The following is a 27,101-nucleotide window of genomic DNA, read 5'->3' on the forward strand; positions in this document are numbered from 1 at the left end:
GAAATCATTAAAAGTCATGACATAGATTTTTGTTAATTAATTTATTTTTTGGATTTTTGTTGTTTTTGGGTGCGATTTCCAAACCTTCAAGACGGGCTCACTGATCCGAACTTCCAAGCACATCATGACCGAGTTTTGAAATTCACATTTAAAATTGCAAAAGGCACATTTCGTATTTCCTCCTCTTGTTTCGATTTTTTTGCATACCAACCCAGCTGAACGGTTCACTCACATGGCTGCTACCGTTACGCGAAACGAGCTTGTTTTAAGTCTAATTTTCTTTTCCTCCTCCATCTAGAGGAGCGGTGCGTTTTGCGCGCGCAATCGATTTCGTTACCGGCGTTCCGCTTTGAACTCCCTTATTTTGCCCATCACCACACGTCTTTCTGTATGCATATATGAATGAATATCGCCTCCAATAGCCAATCAAATGTAAATTTCAAAACACACGGTGTCGATTTATGTGCGCTTCATACACGTTTCCGTGCTTGTTTGTCTACTTTCTTTTCAACTGAGATAGTTTTGCCTTGGAAATCGCCCGATTTTCTGCCTGTTTCTTGTAACAATCACATTTTTTATGAACAACTCCACCTTCGCCGCATTGCTTCTATCCTCCGCCTTCTACAGTTCATTGTGTGGATACTCCGTGGACACTCGGTATTCGTTCTCGTGGTATTCTACGCAGTCGACCGGATGTTTGACCTACAAGATTGATAGAGAAAGTATTAAAATACGAGTACGCTAAGATTTTTTTTTTGCACTGTTTATATCGTTCGGTAGACAACTAATTTTCAAAGATGTTATCCAAAAGTTGTTGCATGTAAGGCCCTTAAGATTTACAATCGCAATCAATGGATTTTTGATGCATTACTTATACGGTGTAACATCCTACAGGTCTATAAATCATTGTTCTGTTTAGAACTAGTTGCCAAAGATGCTCTAGGTCCTCCAAGTACTTCCGCGAGTAAAGGCCTTAAGATCTACAAGCGAAATCAATTAATTGTTGATACATTACTGATGCAGTGTAACATCCTACAGGTCCATGGGGCATAGTTCTGTAGAGAGGTAGTTTTCAAAGATTTTCTAGGTCATCCAAAAACTTCCGCGAATGAAGGCCTTATAACCTATCTGCGTAATCAATGCTTTATTGTTCCATTACTGTTGTGCCGTAACATCCTACAGATCCGTGGAACATATGTGAATAGAGAACTAGTTTCCAAAGATGTTCTACGTTATCCAAGAACTTTAGCGAGTAAAGGCCTTAAGATCTACAAGCGCAATCAATGGCTTGTTATTGCATAATTGAGGCAATGTATCATCCTGCAGTTGATGGACCTATAGTCCATATAGACCTACAGTAGGAATGTAGAGAAGTAATTTTCAAAAATGTTCTAGTTTATCCAAGAACTTCCGCGAATAAAGACCCTAAGATCTATAAGTGTAAGCAATGGGTTGTTGTTACTATGCTGATGCGGTGTAACATCCTATAGGTCCATGTAGTATGTTTCTATAAGACCTGTTTTCCAAAGGTGTTCTAGGTCATTCAAAAACTTTCACGAGTAAAGGCCTGAAGGTCTACAAGCGTAAACAATCGATTGTTGTTACATTACTAATACGCCGCAACATCGTACAGGTCCACGGAGCATGGTCCCCTAAAGAACTAACTTACAAAGATGTAGGTAGGTAATCCAAAAGCTTCCGCAAGTAAAGGTGTTAAGATCTACAAGCGTAATCAATCGTCTTTGTTACATCACTGATACGTGGCATCATCCTACAGATCCATGGACCATGGTTCTGTAAAGAACTTATTTTCAATGGAGTCCTAGGTTTTTTTATTCTTCAATCACTTACCCTAATTTACAGCGCTTTTGTCCACTAGGGCACTGCTAGAACGATTCCAATTGGCGGCTGCACTTGCACTTTGTACAGCGCTAAAGTGTATTATTTTCTAATTGTACTGTATCGAACTGGTTGCCGTTGCGCTGCTTTCACTTACTACCTTATCATGGTAGAATGATGAACACGAGGATGTTGATGTGTGACTCTAGTTCCTTCTCCAGTCCAATTAGGGGTCCTGGGCTGGGATCGAACCCATCACCATTCACTTATGAAGTGAAAGTGTAGCCACTACGCTACGGGCCCCGGCATAAAGAGTCCTAGGTTATCCAAGAGTTTTTACGAGTGAAGGTCGTATGACCTACAAGGGTAACCAATTGCTTTTTCAATTGTGTTGGGTCGGTGTTACAGCCTTTCAGATATTATTGCCTCTAACTCAAACCAATAACTCGTAGAAGTTCTTGTAGGCTAAATCTTTGAAAATTAAATATTCAAAAAACAATGCTCCAGGCCCATGGATGGTACGATGATGCACCGTTTCAGAAATGTAACAATAATCAATTAATTACGCTTGCACATCTTAAGGTCATGACTCACGGAAGATCTTGGATAACCTAGAACATCTTTGGAAACTAGTTCTTTACAGAACAATGCTTTATTGACATTTAGGACGTTGCACCGTATCAGTAATTTTACAACAATTCACTGATTACGCATGTAGATCATAAGACCTTTACTCACGGAAGTTTTTGGATGACCTAAACCTTGATGACCTAAACCTTTTCGAAAAGTAGTTCTCTACGAAACAACACTCCGTGGACCTGTAGGGTGTTGCACCGTATCAGTAATAACAACCAATTGATTATGCTTGTAGATCTTGAGGCCTGTATTCGTCAGAGTTCATAAAGGACCGCAAATATTTTTGGAAATAACTACTGTACTAAACAAATTTTCATAGATCTGTAGAATGTTACGCATCAGAATAAGGATAACAAAAATCCATTTATTACGTATGAGCTTCATGCCCCACCCAAACCAAGCATTATATCCTTTTTAACACTTCGTGACAGTCTCTTTGACCCTTCGCTTCGTCCGTCTAAACCGTTCGTAACACCCCTAAGCATTCTCTGGAACCCTCCATAAAACTAGTATGCACTCCCTTCCCCCCAAACCTTTAAAGCAAAACCCTTCCAAAAGTACAAAAAATCAGTGGGAGTAGAATTTCTTCCAAGGGTGCCTCTGGATATGTCTTCCAAAATTTCTCCAGGGATTCTTTTAGAAATTCCTTCGAAACTTTTTTCAAAGATTTCTCCGGAAATTCATGGACTCCTTCAAAAGATCTTGCAAAAATTCGTTCGGAAATCTTCTTAACATATTTATTCAGAAAATCCACTAAGAAGAATTGCTCCAGATATTTTACATCGAATTCTTCTAAAAAAATAACCCTGCATGGACTGCTCCAGAAATTCTTCCAAATATTTTATTTTTTCTTTAATAACTCCTAGGATTCCTTGAGAAATTTTCTTAGATATTTTTACAGATATTTTTCTGGTGATTCCTTTAGAAAATCCTCCAGAGTTTTTTTTCAGAAATTCTAGTGGAAGTTTTTCAGAAAATTCTCCGAAATGTCGTCTAGCATTTCCTTCTAGATTCCTTCAGAAATTCCTGGAATTCCGTCATGGTATGTTCCAGAAAATCCTCAAGGGATTTTTTTACTCGTCCAGGGATTCCTTCAGAAATCACATAAGATGTGTTTCAGAAATTTTTATAGGGTTTCCTTTAGGACAATCCTTCAGAGATTCAGACTCCTCAAAAACCTTTTCATAGCTATTTAAAAAAAAACCCCAACATATTTTTGCAATTTTTTTTCCAAAAATGTGATTATTTCTTCACGGATTCTTCCAAAATTTAAAAAAATGTAAAAAAAAACTTGAATATATTGCTTTAGAATTTGTACTCTGAAATTTTTCAAAAATTTCTCCAGATCCTCCCTCATAAATAATTTTATAAACTTCTATATAGTTATCCACAAATTTTCTAAAGGATTTGCTTAGATTTTTTTCAAGGATTTCTTTGGGAATTCTTCCATGGATTAATTTAAAAATGCGACAGGCGAGGCCACAGGTTCTGTTTTCAGAAATTCTACCAGGGATGCTTTCAAGAAGTTTTCAGGAATGTCTTCTGAAATAAGTTTTAAAGTTCGACAGAAATTTTCAGTTAAAAAAGTTCAAATTTTACAAAGTTTCTCATAAAAATCTATAAAAGCGTTTCCTTCAGAAATTCTCCTAGAAACTCCTCCAGAAATGTTGAGATTAATTCATATGGAAATTTTTTCTTGGATTACTCCATGAATTCGTTTAAAAAATACCACAGGTTATTTTTTTTCGGAAGACTTTCAAGAAGTTTTTAGGAATTTCTTCTGAAATTAGTCCAGAAGTTTCTTCAAGTATTTCATTACAAAATCTTCCATCCATTCGTAAAAAAATCATCGATTCCTGAAGAAAAATCCACGGTTTTTTGGTAAATTTTTGAAGGGACACCATTCAAAATTCTCTTGGTCTTTTTTCAGAAATTCTTCCAGAGATGCTGTTAAGAAATCTTTCATAGAATCTTTTCCATAAGAATTCTCCCAAAGTTTCATTCAGAAGTTCTTCTACAAATTCCTAAAAAAAAGTTTCAGAGATTCTTTAAGAAATTTCTTTAGAGGTTCTTTCAGACATTTCTCCCAGAACTTCTTGCTTGAAACTTTTTCAATATCTGTAAAAATATCTGCTTGGATTGCTACAGAAATTTCTTCTGAGTTTCCTTCTGAAATTGCTCCAGAGGTTCGTCTACGAAATTTCTCTGATTATTTCTCTATGATACATTGCATGGAATTCCTCGGAATTTTCTGCCCTGAATTATTCCAGAAATCCTTACAGAGATTCTCTCGCAAAATCTTCCATGAATTCCTTCGGAAATTCTTTCAGAAATTTCAGAATATCAGAAGTTGTCTTTATAAACTCTTGCAGGAATTCCTTTAGATAATCTCTAGGGATTGCTTCCAAAATTGCATTTAAACTTCTGCAAGGGCGGCTCCGCTAAAAAATCTACCATGAATTTCTTCAAAAACTGCTTATTGGATTTATTTAAAATTTCCTTCAGAGATTCTATCAGACAACTTCCCACGGATTCCTTCAGAAATTATTGAAGCGATAATTTCAGCAGCAATTCTTCGTGTGATTCTTTAGGAAGTTCGTCCAGGGATTCTTTCTTCAGAAATGATCCTTTAATGGATTCCATCAGAAGTTTCTCCTGCGATTGGTTTGGAAAATTTTCTATGAATTTATGTGCAAAATTCTGCAAGGATTTACAAAAAAATACAAATTTCTTCAGAAGACTCACAGGATTTTTTCACAGGTTTAATTTGGTTTCCCCAGAATTTTTTCCCAGGTATTCCTCCAGAAGTATTTCATCACAAACTCTTCCAAGAACTCCTTCACGAATTTCTCCAAGAATTCTATCTTGGATTCCATTGGAAAATTTCGAAGAAAAATCTTCAGAACTTTTATCAGGAATTCTTTCAAGAATTCTTCCAAAAATACAAGGATTCAACAGGATATTTTTTGTGAATACCACCAGGGAAACAATTAGAGATTCCTAGAGAAATCTATTCAGAAATTCCGTCATGATTTTCTCCTTTTATTTCTCCAGAGTAGTATTTTCAAGATTTGGTCCAAAATTTTAGCAGGGATTTCTCAAGAAATTTTTGTTTTTTAGAAATAACTATTTTATATATTTTCTGTAACTCCACGAATTCTCCCTGGAAATTCTTGCGGGAGTTTCTCCTGGAATAGCCTCAAGAGCTCCTCAAGAAGTTCTTCAAGGAATACTTGTGGGAGTCCCTTCGGGTGCACACTGGGGCAGGATTGAAAATACACGGAAAAAACCTCTAGCTCGTCGAGATGTCGAGATCCACACTTGGTGACTTCGGAGAAAATATTTCTATGAACAAGGTCGATATTCTGAACGGTAGCATATTTTTCTTACGTTATTTGCATAAAATTCCTATATGTCATTTTGGCCATCTTTCATTTTAGCGGTATGGTGTCTTCGGCAAAGTTGTTCGGCTATTTATGCTAAAAAAGTCTGCCGAAGACGTCAAATTTCCAAGGCCTACTATTCTTGAGATATTGGCCTGTTTGTTTTCATGGTTCACTTGGCATCTTACAACGTAGTTAATTATCAGCACAAATTTTGTACTAATTTACCAAAAACAGTAAACTTTGAACCCTATTTTAAAAAAATCATCAAATATCATGTCTTTGAAAAAAAATTATATAAAAGCTAATGTATTTTTTAGATGATAGCCGATGAAAAAACTTGCCCGAACTTGCCCGACTGCAAGAACGTCCTATATCCATTTTGCGTGATTTTGGGGAAGAGACGAACCAGCCAAGGGCTGAAAGTCTCTCTAATAAAGACAAATCAATCAATCAATGATTTTGGGGAACATTCTATATAAAATCAATGCATTATTTATTTTTCCAACCAATTTCCTCGATAGGTATATGTTTTATTTTAGTATTTTTCACTATTATAACTCGAAAACGGACATTAAATTAGTTCAAAAACATTTTTAATTGAAAAAAATCGATTTTAGGTAAGTATTTTACAAACCGGCCAATATCTCAAGAATAATAGGCTTTGGAAATTTGACGTCTTCAGCAAACTTTTTCAGCATAAATAGCTGATCAACTTTGCCGAAGACACCATATCGCTGAAATGTAATTTGGCCAAAATGACTTATAGGACTTATATGCGAATAACGTAAGAAAAATTGACTACCGCTCAGAATATCGACCTTGTTCATAGAAATATTTTCTCTGAAGACACCAAATGAGGATCTCGACATCTCGACGAGCTAGAGGTTTTTTCCATGTATATTCAATCCTGCCCCAGTGTGGGGTGTTCCCCCAGGAATTCTTCCAGAGAGTTCCACCAATAGTTTCCGGGAGGAACGCCTGGAGGAACTTCCAGAGGAATTCCTGGAGGAATTTCCGGAGGAACTCCTGAAGGAATTTCCGGAGGAACTCCTGGAGGAATTTCCGGAGGAACTGCTGGAGGAATTTTCGAAGGAATTCCTGGAGAAATTCCTGAAGGAATTTCCGGAGGAATTCTTGGAGGAATTTCCAAAGGAATTGCTGGAGGAATTTACGGAGGAACTCATGGAGGAATTTCCGCGGGAACTCCTGGAGGAATTTTCGCAGGAACTCCTGGAGAAATTTCCGAAGGAACTCCTGGAGGAATTTCCGGAGGAACTCCTGGAGGAATTTCCAGAGGAACTCCTGGAGGAATTTCCGGAGGAACTCCTGGAGGAATTTCCGGAGGAACTCCTGGAGGAATTTCCGGAGGAACTCTTGGAGGAATTTCCGGAGCAACTCCTGGAGGAATTTCCGGAGGAACTCCTGGAGGAATTTCCGGAGGAACTCTTGGAGGAATTTTCGCAGGAACTCCTGGAGAAATTTCCGGAGGAATTCCTGGAGGAATTTCCGGAGGAATTCCTGGAGGAATTTCCGGAGGAATTCCTGGAGGAATTTCCGGAGGAATTCCTGAAGAAATTTCCGGAGGAATTTCTAGAGGAATTCCTGAAGGAATTTCTAGAGGAATTCCTGAAGGAATTTTTGGAGGAATTCCTGGGGGAATTTCCAGTAGAGTTGCTGGGGGAATTTCCGGAGGAACTCCTGGAGGAATTTCCGGAGGAACTCCTGGAAGAATTTCCGGAGAAATTCCTGAAGGCATTTCCGGAGGAATTCCTGAAGGAATCTCCGGAGGAATTCCTGAAGGAATTCCCGGAGGAATCTCTGAAAAACTCCTGCAGGAATCTCAGGAGAAATCGCCGGAGAAACCCCTAAATGAATCCCTAAAGGTATCCTGGAAAATCTTCAAACGAATCCCTGAAAGAATCTCGGATTATTCTTTGGAAGGGTTCCGGGTTATCCGAACTCCATTAGGACGGAAGAGTCATTTGGCCTAACGCCATTTAGCCGAATGCCGTTTGGCCGAAAAAGGAATGTTATTTAAACTTAAGTGATTATGCCACTTCTAATTTCTACGTCAGTATAGCTCGAAAGCACAGTTCATGATTTAAAGAAAAAAATCTCTGAGATACACCAACTAAAATTTGCGCAATCAACGCCGGACCGAACGCCTTATAATCCTTGTGATTATAATTCGACTAAACGGCAATCCGCCAAACGACTCATTCGGCCAGATAGCATTCGACCAAATGGTCGGACACCCTCTAAAAAAACGCGAAAGAAATCTCTGAAACATATCTTGAAAATCTCGGGAGATGCAGAAGAATTAAGAAAACAAAATACCGTCGTGCGGGGTGTCATTGGGCCAAAGCGGGGTGACATTGGGCCTCTATTCCGCACGTTTAGAATATGACAGGAATGCATATTGTGTGCTAGACTACAAGAATACATACAAGATACACATGGTATCTTCCGTCGGATTCTCTGACTTTCATTGAATCCGTGGGGTTGATGGACTAATGTTACCCTCTAGGCCCAACGTCACTCCGAACGACGGTAGTGAAGGAATTCCTGAAAAAAAATCCTGGAGGCATCCAGGAAGAAATCCAACGAGAATCTCATAAGAACTCAAGGAAGGAATTTCGGGATAAATCACTGATGAAGTCCCAAGAGGAATCCCTGACGGAAGTACAAAAGAAATATCTGAATAAATCTCAAGTGAAATCTTCCAAGAATCCCTGGAGCTATCGATGAAGGAATCCGTAGAAGAATCCATGAAAACACTCTGGAGGAATTCCGAAAGAATCTCGGGGAAATTCCTTTTGGTATGTATACGGGAAAGAAACTCTCGAAAGAATACTTACTGGAAAGAATTCCAGGAGAACTTCTAGAACGAATTCTTAAAGCATTCTCTGGTAGAGTTCCGAGACAAATCCGTATGAGAATCTTAACAGAAATCCATGAACGAATATCGGGAGCAATTACTGAATGATTTTTGAACAAATTGTTCAGTATACCCTTTATGTAAGATAATGACAGCCGTTATTATTAATTACATAAGTGCCATATAGTACGATATGTTTAACGGAAAACCTTTTCAATACATCGCTCTTATATGCACTTGAACGGTTTTGTTGAAGGCGACATCTTTGTTTCTCTTCGCTTTGTCGAAATATTAGGAACCTGAAGTTTTGAAACTTCTTTCTATAAGTCATGAATGCTCAGAATTTCATTGCATTCAGATCATGGAATACGGAGATATAACAGTTCAAAATTGGCTATCAGATAATTTTACCTTTTTTTAGAATCTTTCTAGCTTCATGTAGAATAGCCCGTTCTTTCCTAAACTTGGACCATTGATAAACTATTAATTGAGCAACTTACAGTAAAAATTTGAGAATTTTTGATGCACTTTTCGTAAAGTTACAGCAAGTTCACCATTGTTTTGAAAGGGAAAATTCTGCCTCAATCGTTTTGTCTATCCCCTATACAGGGTGTTAGGTTCGTGAGTGCAAACTTTTTAAAGAGTGATAGAGGACCATAAATGGTGAAAAAAAAGTTCTACGCATTTGGTCAAAATCTCAACCGTTACGTAGTTATTGAACTTTCAATGTTTTTGATTATTATTGCCTCAACTGGCTTTAACTTTAAAATGGTCAAACTTATCACAGTTTTTATATCATTGTTTGGGAGATTATTGAATTTTCTATCAAATGGCATCTTTGAATCGATTGGTTTAGTTAAATAACAAAATTTTGTAAAGCAAAGACCTCAAAAGTAGTGTGTTTTAATTTGTTTTTGTCAATTATCTTTGAAAAATGCGTTTAAAACAAAAATTCTTTCTTAGGCAGAGTTGTGGCCCCTGTTCCGCTCTAGAATTCGTTCTTTGACACCAAACTTCTATCTCTTATTGTTTTCTTGCAATTTTGGTTTAAATATGTGGCACAGTGCGCAAAAAAGTGCTTACCTTGACAGTTGCAAATTTATGATCTGAAATGCGATGTTTAAATCGAAATTGCAAGAAAACGATAAGAGATAGAAGTTTGATGTCAAAGAACGAATTGTAGAGTAAAACAGGGGCCAATACTTTGCCTAAGAAAGAATTTTGAATTATTACGCATTTTTAAATTGACAAAAACAAATTAAAACGCACTACTTTTGAGCTATTTGCTCTAGAAAACTTAGTTATTTAACTATATAAATCGATTCAAAGATGTCATTTGATAGAAAATTCAATAATCTTTCAAATAATGGTAAAAAACTGCGATAAGTTCGACCATTTTAAAGTTATAGACGGTTAAGGCAATAATAATCAAAAACATGGAAAGTTCAATAACTACGTAACGGTTGAGATTTGACCGTATGCATAAAACAACTTTTTTCACCATTTATGGTCCTCTATCACTCTTAAAAATGTTTGGACTCACGAACCTAACACCCTGTATAGCGGAAAAAGTTTGATCAGATAAGCATACTTGCAGAAAACACTAAAATGTTAGCTGTTGTTGTACAGCGACATTGTCATTATTTTTGTGCCATGGTTAAAATTTGTGTCGCTGGTACAAAATATTGCAAATACAGTTTTTGAAATAAACAAAACGCAAATTCTGGTAGAACAAGATACGCGATCTTCAAATGTCATAGATTTTACCCACCTCACAGTTGTGCGGATCGTTGATGATGGCGAACAGCGTCCAGAAGGGTGTTCCCGTTCCCTGACTGATGAACCACGAGGCCGCCATGCTGCCGAATCGGGTCACGCCCTGCTTGAAGCCGCCGAGCGCCCGCTTCTCGTTCGGATCGTGCGAATTGATTTCGCACAGAATGTACTTATCGCAGTGGGGCGTCTGGATCGCATGCCGGTAGGCACGATGAACTTTCAGCACCGGTTCAATTACCTGGATAAACGCGGAGAGAGAGAGAGAGAGAGAGCACAAGAAACGCATCATTAGCAATTCGGAACACGTGCGGCTTTGTTCAGACCTCCAAATTTAGCGTATCGGTCAGCTTGTCGGTCATTTCGGTGACGTTGTACTGCTTGAGGAACTGCTTGGCTTTGCCCAGCTTGAGCAGATCCTTGACGTAGTTGACGGCCGGCTTGACGTACGTCACCGAGTTGATCTTGACCTGCAGGTGCTTCTTGGCGACGTGATCGATCAGGTTGGAGATGCTTTCGCTGGGGCGGTCGATATCGAGCAGTGCCTGCTTGGGATAGCCCTGCGACTGGAGGAAGCCGTTGGCCATCATCTGTCCGGTGGCGACGTACCTGAAAAGAAATATAAGGCGGAAAGTATATTAAAGTCTGAAATATGAAACAGAGTGAACAGAACGCGTCCTAGACTCACAAGATGAGTAAGGAGAAATAAAAAATCGACATTGATTGATTTTTTTTTTCAATCGGTTCAAAAATGACTGAGTTATAGTAGCAAGTGCCCAAAATAGGTGCGCCTGCCCAAATGGTCCCAGACCCTAGTAGGTTCTTGGGGGTTAAAGAGATGTTTTAGGAGGGTTCCAAAGAAATTCAATAAGGCTTAAGATGCGTTCAAGGATTTATAAAAGTATTGCTTCAAAAGCATTCCAGGGGAATTTCATGGGGGTTTGAGATTTATTTTAGGGGGATTTAAACCCTTTCAGAAGCGTTTTAAGAGGTTTAAGGGGTGTTTTAGAGGCGTTCAGGGAGCTGAATAGCAGTACCTGAAACCTCCTGAAACACTACTTAAAACCCCCTGAATCGCTCCTGAGACTCCCTGGACCCTTCTGAAACCGTCTGAGACTCCCTGAAATGCCCATGAGATCCACGGCAGCGCTCGATGTTCTCATTAATCATGCCCCTCTGCATATCATCTTAAACATGAAGCACTTTCTTGCACTTGCCGCCTATCGGCACTCGGTTTACTAGGGGCAACTTCTGTAAACACAAACCTTCTTGTTTCGACTTTTGGTAAATTGGGATAAAGTTGTCCTTGCTCCAAGCGATCTTAGATTTGCTTGTAGTTTACCGTATATAAGTAACATTGTCCACGAAATGCCGGGGCCCGTGGCGTAGTGGCTACACGTTGGCTTCATAAGCAGATAGTCATGGGTTTGATCCCAGCCCCGGAACTTTCGTCAGTTGCTCTTTCCCCCTGAGAGCAGCTGACACTGACCCTCTTCTGAGCCCATGGCTCAAATGAACCCGGATACTTGGACATCGGCAAACGGCAACCCATAATGGACCCCAATCGGACTGGAAACAGGAACAACCAACAGCCACACATCAACATCCTCGAGATCATCATTTTACCATGATAGGGTAGAAAGTGAAAGCAGCGCAACAGCCACCAGTTCGATGTAGTACAATTAGAAATAGAATACATTTAGGCGCTGTACAAAGTGTTGTGTATGTACAACTTCCAATTGGAATCGCTCACGCAGTGCCCTAGTGGACAATAGAGCTGTAAATTAGGTTAAGTGATTGAAGAATAAAAAAAAATTGTCCACGAAATTCCCTTCCCTGGAATCCATTATATGTTTCACTGTTCGCTCTCTTCTCGAAGGTCTGGTGCTGGTGCTGGTGTCAACTCTCGTGAGTGAATGCTACATCAGTTCTACATTCGCTTGGTAGACACTGTACCATTTTTCAGGCCGAAGTATTTGCTCTTATGTGCAGAGTGCAAGCAGCACTTCAGCATTACGATATGCTTCTGTTTAGATAGCCAAGCTGTCTATCAAGCACTTGGTTCGGCTATCTCCAGGTCGAAGTTACATATCCTTTGTTGAACTCAAAGTGCGAAGGTAAGTCTGTCGGCGTCGGATGTGTAGTGGTAAGCGTGGTTACCTCTCACCCCAGTCGGTCGGGGTTCAATTCCCGTCGACGCCGATGGGATTTTCTGAGACATAAAATCCGTGATCATGCCTTCCCTCGGATAGGAAGTAAAGCCGTAGGTCCCGGCTCATGTGTTGATGGGTTCGATATATAGGGTCCCAGATGCGGTGCCTATCTCCCTGGGCGTCGGAATTTAAGGCTTAACTCTTAGACCCAGCCGACGTAAAACACAACTGGCGTCGAACGGTGCTATTTGCCCAGAAAAGAAGAAGAAGAAGAAGAAGAGAGTAAGTCTCGGCTTCATAAAAATAATTCACTCTCACTTGTAGCTAGTGGGCACAGCGAGTGTGTTGTGGGTTGGCATCAGGGCTGGTAACCATCTGTTTCGTCACCGACCAACGACGAAAAATTAAAAACGTTCGTCAGCAAATAAAACTCCGTCACTTGCATCATCATCAGCGACCGACAAAGAAACCACGACGAGGATGAACCGAAAATAAAACAGGGAGCTTCAGTTTTCGTCATTCTCTTTTGTCTCCTTTTGCAACGACGAAAAACGAACACGTTTTCGTCACATGGCAACCGATTGCAGACGAAAGGCGAACCAGTCAAGCTTTTATTGATGATTTAACCTCGGTCTTTCGGAGCTGTTGAATTAGCTCTGATGGTATGCTTGTTGTGCTGCCAATCCGAAGGTTTTTGGTTCGATTCCGAATGAAGACGTGTTTCATTTTTGCATATTTTTTTTCTGATCAGCCATTTCCGTGAGGCTGATTATTTGTCTGCCTGCCCTGTTCAGTGCAAGCCACTCAACGAAAATGCCAATAAAGAGAAACGGCAAAACTTTTTCGGCGCGACAAGCAAACTGACTGACGGTGTATGAAAAAAAATATTCAAGAGCTGCTGACTCAATGACGCAAACTTTTTATTGCTCGTCGTCGTCAGTGATTGTGCTTCAGCTACGATGACTATTAACAACCCTGGTTGGCATCTAAGCCGAAAAGAGAGATAGGTTTGTGAAAAAGGGGTGTTCACGTAATGGCTTTGGAGTCAGTTTGGCTTTCTATTCCGCAGAATCATTACTTGTTCTGTGGCTTAGTTGGTTAAAGCGCCGGTCTAGCGAATACGGAGTCATGGGTTCGACTCCCACAAGAACGCGATTTTTTTCACAAATTTCATTTCTCCATTTGTCAATTAGCAACATTTCGTTCCTACTAATTACAAGTGTATCCAGTATGTTTCAGACATACCAGCAAATCTGGATATATACCAGTAAAGGGCAATATGCATCATTGATTTCTAAAGGAGCTCTTTCAGAAATTAGCCCAGAATTTTCTTCAGGGACTTCTTCTGAAGTTTATTCATGAATTCCTACAGGAGTTTCTTCATTGATTAACCCAGGAGTGCCTTAAGAGATTCCTCCAAAAGTTCCTTCAGAAATTCCTCTTGAATTTGAATCAGTGATTTCTATTGATATTTTTGCTCCTCTTGGAGGTTTTTCCAGAAGTTTCATTATGGTTTTCTATATGAGTACCTGCTAGAACGCTGGAATTTTTTCGAGGATGCCTACTGGAATTCCTTAAAGAATTACCACAGGAGTTCCTTCAGTAAGTTCTGTATGAGTCTCTTCAAGGAACACTTCTCCTGGGATTCTTCCTGAAATTCCTTCGAGGATTCCTCTTGTGATTCTTTCGAAATGCCTCATGGTGATAGAGTTTTCCAGGAGTTTTTTTGTGTGTTTCTCTAGAAGTTCCTTCAGGTGTTCATACAAAAGTTCCACAAGGGATTAATCCAGCAGTTCCTTCGAAGATTCCTACAGTATTACTTCCTTGCAGTTCCTTTGAGGGTCTCCCCATTAGTTCCAGGAGGATTTAGGGATGCCTCCAGGAATTTCATCAGGGGATTCTTGAACAGTTCCCTTAAAAATTCCAACAAGAGTTTCCTGAGAATATCCAATTCAAGGATACCCTCAGAAGATCCATCAGGGGTGGATGTTGAAGTTCCTTCAGGAATTCCTACAGTAGGTTCTTTAGAGATTAGTCTACAGGAGATCCTCTAGGAACTCCTTCTAGAACTCCAGCAGGAGGTTCTTCAGGGATTAGTCCAGAAGTTCCTTCAGAGATTCCTCCAGGAATTTCAGCGATTTGTGCAGATGTTCCTTCCGAGATTGCATCTGGAATTCCTGGAAGTGCTCAAAGAACACTAATTTGAAGCGAGGCAAGCCAAGTCCCTGTGGGGACGTAGAGCCATAAAGAAGAAGAAGAAGATGCTTATTGGGTGCTGTCCATAAACTACGTAGACTATTAGTCATCTCAGGACCCCGTCTCTGCAGGGGTCTCTCTAAGAGAAATTCTTGATCCACTAGAGATTCCTACAGAAGTATCTTCAGGAAGAAGAACTGTATCTAAGTAAGTCCATACTTTCTACCCCTTCAATGGACAATGCGACATTTACTACACTAAGAATACAGGTAATGTCACAATAGGTCTAACAGCCGATCGCAGTGACGGATCGCAGTGGACATTCAAATGTAGTAATCTATGTCATTATTGGTCATTAAAGTGCTCAGACTCAGACTACACATTTTTAGTACTGACAACTTCTTAGCTTCGCCAATATTGACTTCATGGTCACCTGAATCCTCTTTTTGGGCACGCCGACTTACGCCGCTGCCGCCACCGCCGAAACGTCTAACCCTAACATGGATAGCGTAGGCATCAACAACCATGCGCTTCCGTGTGTTTCTCAATCTCTTTGCATGAAAAACCGGAAGTTGACAATTTTCATTGGCAAATTAAAAAATTTTCCGCTTGAAGAATGTTTTATGCAAACATATCTTGACACCATTCACCTATAGAAAAAATCAAATCACATTAACCCATTATAAGGCCGACAAAATTAGACGGGTGATGAAGCATACTAGGGCTTATCAGACCATTTTCCTCGCGGTGTACTTTTTGTAATTGCTTCGCGGTGCATTTGTTCAAAATTTCAAAAAAAAATAATTCATTTTTTTTTTAATATGTTCATGTGTTATCTAACGCGAGTTCAGATATTTTCGCACGATTATATGATTTTGAGACTTTCAACAGTTTTGACGAATTCCCTCGTTGATTACTACTAGATTACTGGCATGATTTCATTGATAAATATTGTTTCAATATTTCTGGTGAAATTCTTTTAAAAAGTCCCCTCCCCCTGGATATTCGATCTTGACGCGATGGGAGGGCTTAACCCATTAGCACTTAAGCGCCAGTTCATTCACCACCGCTTGGACTTTGAGCTAGATATATCTAGTTTACGAGTTGAGCGCAAGTGAAGGAATCGCCGTAAGTGCTAATGGGAACCAAAGGAGTATCCGTCGTGCATTTATCACAAGTCAAGAACAAATTATAATTCAGCTTGCATATACCTAATCTTTGCATTCTTTGAATTTTCTCAAATTTAACAATAATTGTTAAATTTAACGTAACGCAAGAGTGGGTAGAAGAGGTCTCTGCGTTACACTCATCATTCGTTACTTGAATTCGTTAGTACACAGGACAGGGGACGCTAGGATAAGTTGACTTACAGCCTTACAGATTAGATTCATTACAATTAGAAAATAATGGACTGATTAGGTAAAGATAAAACTGTTGATTATAGGAGTTTGTATTTGTATTTCTTATTTTTATGGGTTTTGTGAATTTATAAAAGTTGACAAATAATCATTATCATTTTTATTTTTGACAAAAATCAGTTGACTTTGTTTTTATATCTTAGACGGTATTATTTCACTGATCAAAAAAAGCAGGAATTTAGTTAGGACTTAGGACGGTTGACATTGTAAAGGGTTACGATGGATATAATATTACTTCGGACTGAGATGATCTCTGTGATATGCAGAAGACGACTAGCGAAATTAGAAACACAATTTGATACATTATTGACTATATTTTGACAAATAGGGTTTGACAAATTTCTTTACAATATCGAATGGAAGCTCAAAAAGTGTTATCTAACACTAATATGAGAGTTATTTGGAGATGATGCTGGTGCTGTCAATGACTAACATCGGTTATTGACACTATCGGTAATCAGCTTGAAATAATTTTCAGACTGTATTATAAAATAACTGAGGATATTATCTGATTATTGTTTGGGGAAGCTGTCAGAAAAACTAATTGCCCATATCGGCTAAAAACGCTAGTTCTGGTAGCTGTCTTCGAATAATTTTCAGAAATATCAAATCTTTAAAAACTAGCTACGACACATTTTTTTTTTCTTTTTGCTCTTTGTATATTTCTTAAGAATAGTACTCTGAAGCCGTTAACAAAGACATAGACACCCTTTTTTATCTCTGAATGTTGTCCAGTGACTTCGGAGATTTTCGATTATTGAAATATTGTTCAATTATCAAATCATCTTTGGAGCTTCCATTCGATCAAAACACTAGTGCGATGGGAAAAGTTAAAAACAGTATTTTTAAAAACTACTACGACCTAATGCTAATTACTACACACTTTGCTCAAGTTGACGACATCGTCTAGTCCATCGTGAGTATTAGTCCTAGTAGGGGAAAAGTTGGGAAAGGGTCCAGGCTTTGCTATCAGCTGTCCTGCAGCTCCACCTGGTCACTCTTCAAAAAAAAAAAATATTTCTGGTGAAATTCTTTTAAAAAGTCCATTTGTTTTTGGCTGTCTTTTAATCTCACCTGTATCTGAGGAAAATTTCCAGAAATTTCATATGCAAACTTCCATTATTATGCTTGGTATGGCATCGTACACAAATTACGTAACGCTATAGGGGAAGGGGAATTCTAGATTAGCGTTACGCGCCATACAAAATATTTTTGGTTTCATACAAGAGGCGTCACAAGAAGAGGGAGGGAGTCTGAAATCGCCGATTTTGGCGTTACGTTATTTGTGTACAACGCCTAAGTTACTTGAAGAATAATAAAAAAAATCCCTTCTCGGATCGTAGAAAATTTTAGTCAGATTCCTTTTGGGATTCCTAGGATATTTCTCGGATAACGACTACAGCATCGATACCATGCCTTATAATATGTTTCGTATTGGCGATATCCTTCATGAATTTATCAATTTTTTTTTCGAATCTCTTGGTGGATTGGTAGATTACCTCGCGATTATTTTGATTTTTTTTATTTATTTTGTCCAAAGAGAATTTGCCGTAGAGACATTCAACTCACACGCAGAGGAATAAATTGCAAACACTTCTAGTTCAAATCAACCGATTTTTCAGTTTGCTATAGCGACAAACTAATTTCTAGTTTGAACTGAACTGTTCCATTGTTTGATAAAACAATTATTTTCATTTGTGGGATTGCACCACAAACTTCTCTTGCAATCCTTCCTGAAGGGATTCTTTCAGAATTTTTTTGGGGACCCTTCAGGAATACCTTCAGAGATACTTCTAGGATTTCTTTTAGAAATCACTTCCGAATTTATTTCTTATCGTTTCTCCAGAAATATCTTAAGAAATTCTTCATTGAATAACTGCAGAAAATTCTCCACATATCTAGGTATTCCTTTTCTTCGAAAAATTAAATTTCTTCAGAAGCAAAGTTTAGTGATTCCTTCAAGAATTCTTCCAAATTCGTTTCAAATTTCTGCTGGGTTTCCTCCTAAAGTTCCTCTAGTGCTTATTCATGAAAAGGTTTTTGTCGACTTATACCTTCGGTCATTTTGCAATAAATTCTTCTAAGAACTCCTCCAGAAGTATCTCCAGCAGTTCTTCATGCTTCAGAACATCCTCCAATAGGTTTAGGTGTCTTTATTAGAGACATTTTCAGCCCAAGGCATCCTCCAAGAATCCCTCCAGAAATTTAAATATAGATTTATTCAAGAGCTTCTCCAATTAATTTGTCTGCCGTTTATGCTTGGATTCCTGCAGACATTATTTCAAGGATTTCTCCAGAAATTTTTCTGAGATTAAATTCAGAAATTTCTCAAGAAATCTCTTCAGTGATTAGTTAAAAAAAAAAAACTTCACAAGAAATTTTCTTAAATCCCTTTAAAAGTTTCCCATAAAATTCTTCGAGGAATTCGTCTACAGTTATCTCAAGGGTTTCCTTCAGGCAAGGATCGCCTCACTTCATTCATATTCTCTCCTCTATGCCGAAGCGAATCAAGAAAAATGCAGCAAACGGATTGTCGTGATCAAACACGCAACCCCATCATCAGTGGGACGCGAAGCGCAAGCTGCTTGACATGGATATTCGTTGCCGATCGTCGCAGTTTGGATCGCAAGCGAATGAATGAATGGCGAATGGTGACGAATGCTGGTGAGCGATCGAAGCGGCTATTATCATAACTAGAAGAGAATTTCAGCATGTAATGCATACATTTTTAGTGTATTGTTGTTGAAATACTAGATTAGCAAAGAAAATAATAAACATATTTTGAAAACTTCAAAAATTCGTATGCGCAATATCATTCACGAATCGCATCACCGCTCGATCGCTTGCGATGCGAATGTGGACGAATGTCTAATTTCCATGTGTGGCTTCCCACCGTTCGCCGCAGTTTGCTGTCGTCACTGACAAGCAAACACACAAACCAAAGCGACAACCGTTCGCTGCTGGCTGTATTCGAATGTGGAAGAAGATGAAAAGTGGAAATCAGGAACCCTGCCTTCAGGAAGCCCTCCAAAAGTTACATCAGAAATTGCTTCAGAAAATGTTGTTCAGGAATTTCTTCTGAAAATTTACATAAGCTTCTCATGGAATTTCCAGAGGTATTATCTTCAGGAATCCTTAAAAAAAAATCTCCAGTATGTTTTGTATAGTTTCATGTAGTTTTTATGTAAAATCCGTAAAGGAGTATCTGAAAGAATTTCAGGAGTTCTTTCTGCAGCGACCGTGGGAGCAGCACTAAAAAGAAATTTCAAAAAAAAATCTTGAGTAACCCCTGACAAAGTTTCCCAAGGGATTACTGGAGGAGTCTTGGAAGAATTTCCGAGAATATCTTCTGTCTAGTTTCGGTGGAAATACCTGAAGATATTCTTTTGAAAAAATCCTGAATATCTGAAAGAATCATAGGGAAATTCCCGAAGAAATCTTGGAAGATGTTGCTAAATATACCCTTAAGTATTACCTGGAAAAGATGCTTGAGGAACCCTTGGTGGAATCCCTTTAATTTTTTTTAAAGAAATATTTAGAGGAATTTTTGAGAGAATTTCGTATTAAAATTCATGGGATTTCTAAAAGAATACCCGGAGAAATACGTGATTTTTTTAAAGGAAATGCTGGAAGAATCTCTAGAGATACAGTCTTTTATATTTGTAAAATTTAATAGAAAAGCTCATGGGAAACTTCCAAATAAAATTATAATGAAATCAAAAAAAAATGCAAAAAATTCATAAAATACATAAAAAACAAAGTGATAAAAATTTACAGGAAAACAAGCTAAGCTCTACCTTTATTGGTTGCAAAGTTTAAGATGAAACATCTGAAAACCCCATTTTAATTTAGCACAGAAAGTACACGTAGTTTGGGAAAACGTGCTTTTTTGCATTTTTATCATAAATTGAAATTTTTCGTCTAAAACAATCTAACCAATGACGTTGAAGTATAGCCTAGGATATGCCGAACAACTTTGCCGAAGACCGCAAAGTGATCCGACACTTGTGAAAAAAGTTATTACGTGCAGATTTCCCGGTGGTGCTTAACATTTAACATGTAAAGGAATAACATCAATAATAAAATCTCAATTTTTGGCTTAAGTTATCAGGCGAATAACTTTTTTCACAAGCGTCGGATCACTTTGTGGTCTTCGGCAAAGTTTTTCGCCATATCCTAGGCAACACTTTAACGTCATTAGTTACATGGCATTGGACAAAAATTTCAACTTATGAGTAAAATGCAAAAAAGTACGTTTTCCCATACTAACTTCCATACAAATTTTAATCGCGATGCGGAATACGGGGACACAACCAATCGATCCCAAATTTTGCACAGTTGTATTGGACGCTAATATAGAAGGAAAAAGCTTTGTTCCGGGTTGATACGATCAAATTTAAAGTTTCTCCATACAACGTTGACCCTATTCATCCTATTCGAAAACAAGCGATTACGGCACCGATTGATTCCGTTCTTTTTGTTTTCATGGGTGCTCACTTCTAACAAAAAAATACAAAAATAAGAAACAAAACAAACAGCGCTTCAATCCTTTGTTTTTCGTAGGATTAAAATGGTAGCCACATGCTTAATAAGGGAACCAATACCCTACACATTTGATAAAAAAGGAACAAGGTATCACCTGATTTTTTTTTTTTTTTTGGTCGAAAATGTTTTTTGTTTATAAAAAAAAAACATTTTCAAACAACATTTCGATAAAAATGGTTTCTGAAAAAAAGAAAAATATGTTCTATGAGGAAAAAAATCTGGAAATGCATTGATCCTCTGAATGAGTATGAAAACCGATTTTGGAAATATTGCTGCGTTATTTAGTAAAAAATCAAATACTAAAAATGAGAAAATGTATCTAGTTTCGCCTTAAGATTCCTTTACATATGATAAATGTTAAGCTAAACAGAACTCATATTTTTCTAATATAAGGGGAAACATGGAAACCTTTGATGTTGGCAAGTATGTCTCCTTTTGAAATGGTAGCTGTAGTATTTATTAAAAAAAAAATATCTTCAAGAGTTCTGCCATGGACTGCCATCGTAATTCAACTTTCATCCAACGTTGCATTGATTCATGTTATGTTGATCATTTGTTGAGCTAGTTTGTTTAAATATTTGTCATGTGTAATGGGACCTTAATTCACGCCAACATCAAAACACAATTATGAACGTGATCTTCTTTCAGAAAGCAAAAGATCTTCCATGCGATAAGTTTTCATGTGAAAACAACACAACACGCCATTCAAGTTTCACTTTTAACCCCCAATTCCCCTCAACCTTATGACTCAGTCGTTCCAGTCAGCTGGTTTCTCGCGCAAACCACCTAACCGCAATCATAAACCAACGCCGTATCCGAAATTCGTCATCGTCACCGCACCGCTGCTACTCTTACTCACCTCTGATAGACCTCCGGATTGGCAATGTAATTGGCCCAGTCAGCCAAGTAGATGGTGGCGGCCTTAATCCACCGCCGCCGGAAGCTCTGGTTCTGCAGCGTAGCAAACAGCTTATCGTAGTCCAGTTTTCCATCGCGACCCACGAATCCCTTGAACACCGTATCCAGACCGATCTTGGTCCAGAGGGCTTGCGCCAGCTCAGATTGGGTAAATTGGTCCCACATGACGTGGATGTGTTCTAGGAAGGGTGGCAGAACCCACGAATGGTCCTTGTGCTTTTCCTGAGTCTTTTCCATGTCCGGACCGGAGAAGGACTGGAAGGCTTGGACGGCTAAGGGGAGGAGGTTGGCGATGGTGTCTCCGTTAAATCCAGGATGTTGGGGTTCACGATCTTCATCGTGATCTACGCTGTTCTGATTGGCCAGCCAAGTTTGGGCCACGGTCAGAACGGTGTCCAAAATTGGGTTGCCCTCATCGGCCTTCTGCTGACGCTTTTGGCGTTTATTGGATCGTCTTTGGGGCTGCTGTTCTTCATTCGCTCCAGCGAACATCTGGATCACGTTGCCAATTAGAGCGGGATCAAATCCACCGCCACCTCCTCCGGCATTTCCACCATTGGCGCCAGCCAACATGCTTCCAATTCCGGACAGGATCGCTCCAACTCCGTCATTGTTGGACTTGGCACCACCTCCTGCATTAGCATTGGCCATCAATGGCAACAGCATGGAAGCAATTCCGGTCAGTCCAGCTGCCGCGTTGCCACCACCGCCGCCTCCATTTTGATTTCCAAGCGACTGCAGGAACTCCGAGGCCATATCCAGGAACGGACTTCCCTCATCATCCCGCAAGTTCGACCGCTGAGTCGTATAAGCACTGCCACTAATCGAAAATATCACCAATGATATCACGCACAGGTATTTACCGTTAACTCTCATCATGCTTCTTCGCTATCTAAAGTAGGTCACTGTATCTTACGAACTATAGCTAAACGCGGTGCTAATCGATTCTGTATTACGCTCCAAATGTTTTGTCACTCACTATTCCAAACTCACAAAATCATTCTCAGTCCCCCCGAAAAGAAAAAAAAACTGTGTCACGCCCTCAAAAGGGGGCCCTTTTGCTGACGAGGGCAAAACCGGGAAGAACTCCACCGCCACCAACGATTCAACGCTACGATTCGAACCGATCAAGATCTAGCACAGCACTGAGCCGTCCGGGACACGTAAGACGATCAAGAAGTCTCGCTCTCCTCGGCATGGATTGCGCGCTCTTCCTATCCCATTCAATCCCATCCCATCCCGGAGAAACAGGTTGGGCCGGCAGCGATGATGGAACGGACGGAGCACACAATGCATGCAACGAGAAGGAGAAACCAACCAACAGAAGAAAAAAATGTAGGTATCTTTATAACAGTAATTCTTTCTTTGCGTCTTCCCGGCTGGATGCCTAGTTGGATGGCTGACTTCTTTTGCTTGGGCTCTGGCTGCGATTGCTTCGAATGAATTTACACCCAAATCTTTTTACTTTTGCATTTTTATCAAACGTAATTTTTACAATCCGCTTTCTCCAGTATTCATTAAGAAATTATGTCAAATAGTAGTTTTAATGAATTGAATTCATTAGTTATCTATTTTTTCTTTTATTTGTATATTTATCAATTACTTTCATTTTATATTCATTTAGTATAACATTTTAAGGTCACAGGTACATTTAGGTTCGTTGCTGCTCGGAAACGTTCTATACTCGCCGAATCTTACTCGGCCTGGTCCCTTATTTTGCAAAATTTAGAAATGTTATAAGTTCGTTAGTGGAAAATGATCGTTTTAGCTAAAAAATGATCGTGTCAAAATTTGAAGTCCGTATCTCAAGGCTAAGTGGTCCCTCAAGGGGCCTAAAGTTGTCAAAAATTGTATGGGATCAAAAACACATGAATTTTTTTTCGACGAAGAAATACGCTATTCTACTAAAACCGGTGATTTTAGAACCCTTAAGGGCCAAAAATGTGCTTAGATTTGCGATATCTCTACTCGTTTTTGAGTTATTGAACAAAATAGGGTAAGTTTCCTTCGAAATCTAAAAAAATGGTCAACAATGCTGATTTTTCAGTTGTTTTTTGTCAATATTTTGGAAACGAGTAGAGATATCGCAAATCTAAGCACATTTTTGGCCCTAAAGGGTCCTAAAATCACCGGTTTTAGTAGAATAGCGTATTTTTTTGTCGAAAAAAATTTCATGTTTTTTTGGTCCCATACAATTTTTGACAACTTTAGGCCCCTTGAGGGACCACTTAGCCTTGAGATACGGACTTCAAATTTTGACACGATCATTTTTTAGCTAAAACGATCATTTTCCACTAACGAACTTATAACATTTCCAATTTTTGCAAAATAAGGGACGGCCTACTGGTCATCTCACCTTGTCCGATGTGCTCCACGTTACCTTGTATCATCTGAATTTATTGCAAACCCAATCTTTGTAGGGTTACTACCCGGCATGTTTAAAGCATGCCCTGCCCACCATATTATTCCGGCTTTAGCAACCTCCAAATGCAGGGTTCGCCATAGAGGGCAGCGAGCTCGTGGTTCATTAAGAAAATTGAATATACCTTAAATTTTATTAGCTAGATCCTTCAAGATTGAGAATATGTGCGATTTAAAGTATTCCATTAAATTGTAGTTTATTTTTTTGCGTAATACATTTATTTAACTTGCTGAGTCACCGTTTCAAATGTGCTGCTGATGACATCCATGTCGTCAGTGAAACAAACAAAATGGCCGGATCTGTGAAAAATCGTACCCGGCTGTTACACAGTGATGGAATTACTCGCACCATGAAGCAATTCGCGAGTGTAAAGCCAGCACAAGGCTTACTCACGATTCCGAGAGTAAACAGTGTGTGAATTTATTCGCACCCGCCTGCTTCGTGAGTAAGAAGCAAAACAAAAACAGAAACACTCATCATGAGTTTTCATTCGCGAATGACTAGTGAAGGTGCGGGAAGTGCATTTTATTGTGATTATAATAGCAAATCCAGTGATTATCGAACATAACCTAATGCTTTATGCTTCATTGTTCCTGAAAAGCAGCACTGCCAGTCGTTGAAATGCGTTTTTGTCAAAATGCAAAAAAAAACTCACGAAGCTTCGCGAATCACATGCGAGTGCTTGTCAGCTTTGTTTACTCACGAATAAAGAAGTGCGAGTATTCTCGGGCCCCTGTTGTTCACGAGTAGGTTTGTTTTGGTTTGTGTCTGCTCAGCTGAAATCTTCATCATTTTCCATTTCTGCTGCTTCATCCAGCTCTTCACACGACACCCTCTAGCGCAATGTTATACAGCAGGCACAAAAGTCCATCAACGAAATTAAAACGAACTATAGTTTTTGCCAGAAATTTTCACGCAGTTTTGCACACCGTCCATCTTTTTGTAAGCGTTCCAGGAAAGCCATTCTCGTCCAGCATTATTCATAGCTCTGCTATGCACGGACGAAACTGTCGTGTGTTGCTTCGAAATTGAAGATCCGGTGATGCTTGGCGATTTTCACGAAGTCCGTTCAGCTGCTTGGTTTCGCTGATGATATTGATATTTTTGCTCGTAAATTTGAGACGATGGCGGAAACGTACATCCGACTAAAGAGTGAAGCCAGGCGAATCGGATTAGTCATTAATGTGTCGAAGACAAAGTACATGATGGCAAAGGGCGCCAGGGAGGAATCACCGCGCCCGCCACCCCGAACTTCTATCGACGGTGATGAAATCGATGTGGTTGAAGAATTCGTGAACTTGGTCTCACTGGTGTCCGCCGACAACGACGCACACCAGCCAGCAGAGAAATTCAGAGGCGTATTATGGCAGGAAATCGTGCATACTTTGGACTCCGCAGAACTCTACGATCGAATAAAGTTCGCCGTAACACGAAGTTAACCATCTACAAAACGCTGATTAGACCGGTCGTCCTCTATGGGCACGAAACATGGACCCTACGTGCAGAGGACCAACGCGCCCTTGGAGTTTTCGAACGGAAGGCGCTGCGTACCATCTACGGCGGAGTGCAGATGGAAGACGGGACTTGGAGAAGGCGAATGAACCACGAGCTGCATCAGCTGCTGAGAGAAGCAATCATCGTCCATACCGCGAAAATCGGGAGGCTACGGTGGGCGGGTCACGTCATCAGGATGTTGGATAGCAACCCGACTAAAATGGTTCTCGATAGTCGTCCGACCGGTACAAGAAGATGTGGCGCGCAGCGAGCTAGGTGGGTCGACCAAGTGGAGGACGATCTGCGGACCCTACGCAGAGTGCGGAACTGGAGACAAACAGCTATGGATCGAGTGGAATGGAGGCGACTACTATGTACAGCAAGGCCACCCAGGCCTTAGCCTGATCGGTAAGGTAAGTATACATTTTTGATCAATAACGGCGCCGGCCACGTTGTAAGTGTTCGCAGTTCAGTGTGGAGTGTTTTTGGGATTTTGGTGAAATTTATATCGTGTTTGGTTATTAAATAGTGCTGGTAGTGTCCGTAAGTGTCGTGCAGTTTTCTCCGTCAGTTACTGTAAGTCCATAGTTTAGTAGGCTACCGTACTACGCCACCATCAACGCCACTTCCAAAACCCCCCACCAGAGGGAAAACGAAATCCTTTTGGTATCCTGAAAGGGGTGGCCGACGCTGAACCAAGATGAAAGGATGACTGCACTTGAACGAGTTAACGGACACGATAATAGCAGCGATGTCTCGGGTCACTGTCCGAACACCAAAGGCCAGTGACCTAAATAGACTCCACTCTATGATACGAGAAAACTAGAGAAATAATCGCCAACCAAAATGGTTGAAGTAGTGTATTATGCGGCAAGTTACCCGCCAAACACTGAGCTTGTGAAAAGTGCAATTGGAAGATAGATAGAGAGTAATCGGAGAAGGACACAGGTAATTGGGTTCTTCATCTAACGGAATGTGAATCCTAATACCATGTCTCGGATTCGCAGAACCCCGCTGTTTTAGACAAAACTTCGGTTCTGTAGGAGTTCAAGGCAAACCACCAGCAAAAGCAATGTTGTTTGATCAAGTGCCGGGTACTGAATTCCAGCTGAGTTTGAAAAAGGGTTTTTCCGCGGTTACGGTTACACCGAAACCGTCCGCTTTTGCGAGGGAAAACTCTGAACCGAAGACGTTTAGACGTTCCACAGAACAACACTGGACGAAAAATATGTAAAAATCGAGTCCCAGAAGAAGGTCCCAAACGGACCGAAACGTCGGACAAGATAAAATAGCTGTATTTTTATTTTAGTCAAGACTGGAAAGCCATCTCTTCGAGAAGTCAAGAAGGGCCTACGAAATGCCGCCATCGCTACCCCGAAGGCTACTGGGGCACTGAGTACGTAAGGCCGCCATCGTTTAGGATCTGGTGTGGTGCGTGGTGGA

The 27,101-nt window shown here is 39.8% G+C and overlaps 1 protein-coding gene across 1 annotated transcript; it reads right to left on the reverse strand.

Annotated features, from left to right (window-relative positions):
* Positions 1–488: 488 nt before the first annotated feature.
* LOC134285561 (uncharacterized) lies at positions 489–23,045 on the reverse strand. Its single transcript, XM_062846582.1, has 4 exons — positions 21,684–23,045; positions 10,839–11,121; positions 10,511–10,753; positions 489–702 (listed from the first exon to the last, which is right to left on the reverse strand). The coding sequence occupies exons 1-4, from the start codon at positions 22,619–22,621 to the stop codon at positions 622–624; spliced, it is 1,545 nt and encodes a 514-aa protein (XP_062702566.1). The 5' UTR covers positions 22,622–23,045; the 3' UTR covers positions 489–621.
* Between the last annotated feature and the right edge of the window lie 4,056 nt (positions 23,046–27,101).

Source organism: Aedes albopictus, chromosome 1 (assembly GCF_035046485.1).
Source record: "Aedes albopictus strain Foshan chromosome 1, AalbF5, whole genome shotgun sequence".
NCBI classification, from domain to species: domain Eukaryota; kingdom Metazoa; phylum Arthropoda; class Insecta; order Diptera; family Culicidae; genus Aedes; species Aedes albopictus.